Source organism: Gadus chalcogrammus, chromosome 4 (assembly GCF_026213295.1).
Source record: "Gadus chalcogrammus isolate NIFS_2021 chromosome 4, NIFS_Gcha_1.0, whole genome shotgun sequence".
NCBI lineage: Eukaryota > Metazoa > Chordata > Actinopteri > Gadiformes > Gadidae > Gadus > Gadus chalcogrammus.
Window position 1 is genome coordinate 17,594,156 of NC_079415.1, and position 2,500 is coordinate 17,596,655.

The 2,500-nt window shown below is 49.5% G+C and overlaps 1 protein-coding gene across 3 annotated transcripts in view; it reads left to right on the forward strand.

The window, feature by feature from the left end:
- The window catches only part of garnl3 (GTPase activating Rap/RanGAP domain like 3), a 65,293-nt gene that overhangs the window by 55,450 nt on the left and 7,343 nt on the right, over window positions 1–2,500 (forward strand). For all 3 annotated transcript variants that reach the window (XM_056589112.1, XM_056589113.1, XM_056589114.1), the window contains exons 24-26: window positions 726–792; window positions 1,455–1,562; window positions 1,928–2,046. In XM_056589112.1, the coding sequence (XP_056445087.1) occupies window positions 726–792; window positions 1,455–1,562; window positions 1,928–2,046 (294 nt within the window). The remainder of the gene's footprint in view (window positions 1–725; window positions 793–1,454; window positions 1,563–1,927; window positions 2,047–2,500) is intronic.

Genomic DNA, 2,500 nt, shown 5'->3' on the forward strand with positions numbered 1-2,500 from the left:
TATGTTGACAGACAAAAACGTAGATGGACAAAAACACAAACACACACACACATATATCCATAAAAACAAACATATACACACGCAAATGGTAGTAGGAATGGGAAACAGACACACACACAAATACAAACAAACCCAACCACAATCACACACAGACACACACACACCCATTCAGCCAAAGATTCTGTCAAAGTGGTCTCTGCGGGGGCTCCTCAGGGATCTGAGGGGCCCGCCTGTTGCCCGGTCCATTTGCCTCTTGGTTACCGAGACAGGAGCCACCATCGTGTTTGCAGCTCCCGGCGGAGGAGGGCCTCCCTGGGAAGTAGACCAGCTGGAGCCACAGCAGCTGTGCTCTTCACTGAATCACCATTCCTTGTTGAGAATTTCCACTGTGAAATTGTGTTGCTCAACTGATATATATACGTATATGTCTGTGAAAAAGAGAGGAAATGTGCACTTATGAATCAGACATTGTGTTAGCGTGGGGAAGGGGAGGGTAGTGACGTTTCGTGGTCCGACTCCCAGCCCAAACGTTGTGTGTCTGAGCCCCGGGGTGATGGAACCCTACCTGTAGACGCCGGGCTGATTAACGACTCGTGTCATAATTCGCTTTAAGCAACTCTGGATGAAACAACCTGCTAAATAAGTCATGGGTGCCGGGAGTGTGGGTGAGTAATGCATGCTGCGTAACGGCTCCATCATGGGCCCCTGCTGCTCTCTGCTCACAGGTCAACTTTGTCGGCGCCATCGACGTCTACGAGGACGGCGAGGCCGGCCTGCTGCTGTGCTTCAACTGTACGTCCACCTGTTCTCTCACTGGGACACTTCATTACACACAGACTGAGAATTGATCCCCCTGGCTTCAGACCGTACACAGAACCGAATATTGGTTCTGTGACAAAACATTTCTCAAATCAAGGAAGAGTAGTTGTTTTTAATGATAGGTTAAGTTGCTTTATTTGTGTCCCTAGAGAGTGAGGTTGCAGCTATAAAGATAAAGAATGGACATCCATGTATATTAGATATCAAACATCACATGGACAACATGGAGATAGAGGCCTCAAATGGTCCAAAGTAAGACCATGCCACTGGATAAATAAAAGATAAAGTATATCATATTTAATATGAGGTAGACACAATGGGTAGGAGGACACAAGCCCTGAATAATCCCCGCAAAATCATTTTGATCTTAAAAATGTTAGAGGGCTGCAGTAGATCAGGATGTAGAGTGGGTTGGCTGGTAACCGAAAGGTTGCTGGTTCAATCCCCGGCTCCTCCTGGACCGAGGTGACCCTGAGCGAGACGCCACACCCTGACCGCTCCAGGCAGAGAGGTGTGGCCTCCCCTTCTGCACAAGCTACAGAAAGGAGGAGACTTCCTTTCCTCCTCTTTCCATGGACAGTAATGCATGTGTAAAATAACAATGATAACCTAAGAGGTCCTCTCCGCCCCGACAGATAGCTGCTACTACAAGAAGGTGTGTCCGTTCAACGGCTCCACCCCCATGATCCAGACCAACACCTCCGACTTCCACTTCAGCTGGAACCAGATGCCTCATGCTATCGGTAGGTAACCACGGCAACGGCCGCCTCCCGCACCCCTACCCCGGCGGCGAGGCCCCGGCCCTGAGCGTGGTGTAACCATGGTAACGCCGCGCCAGGCCATGTCGACGGGACACAAGCCGGCCCGGGGTGGCGGCTTGTTCTGTGTGTGTTTGTGTGTACGTGAAGGTGTGTGTTTGTGTGTGCATGTTTGTGTGTATGGGCACATGCGTGTGGAGGTGTGTGTGTGCGTGTTTGTGTGTATGTGCACATGCGTCTGCAGGTGTGTGTGTTTCGTGGTTATCAGCATGTGGCTGTAGTTCAGAGTGTGGCCCCTAGGGTGTTCATCCTCCTCCATGCTCCATGGCGTGTGTTTCTTCTGCGTGCAGTGTGTGCGTTCCCATACATCCTGGCGTTCACGACGGACTCCATCGAAATCCGGCTGGTTGTCAACGGCAACCTGGTGTACACGGCAGTGGTCCCAGAGCTGACGCTGACGGCGTCTAGGGTGAGAGGAGTGACAGATGACTGAGAGGCCTCAGCCAACTGGACCATACTCACACCAGAGCACAGTGCTACGGTCCTCGTTCTATATCTGGTTAACGGCCGGGATGGATAGACACATAACAGAGAGAACTATTCCTTAATTCGCCAGTATGTTACATTATCTGTGAGGATCTCTCTCTCTCTCTCTGATATCTCATTTCAAATCAATTTTTATCTTCCCAGTGAGAGACATATCTGGCAGTCGGCTATTAGCAATAATACGCACATGATTCACACACCACTTTTACTCTTTTAATGTTATGAGAGGACATAAAAAAATTGTTATTATCCGACAACGAACAGATTTATAACTCACCTTCGTCTGTGTCTCTCACTGTCTGTTTATCTCTCTCTCTGTCTCTTTCCCTCTCACTTTCTCTCTGTCGCTCTCTCTCTCTCTCTCTCTTCTCTATCTG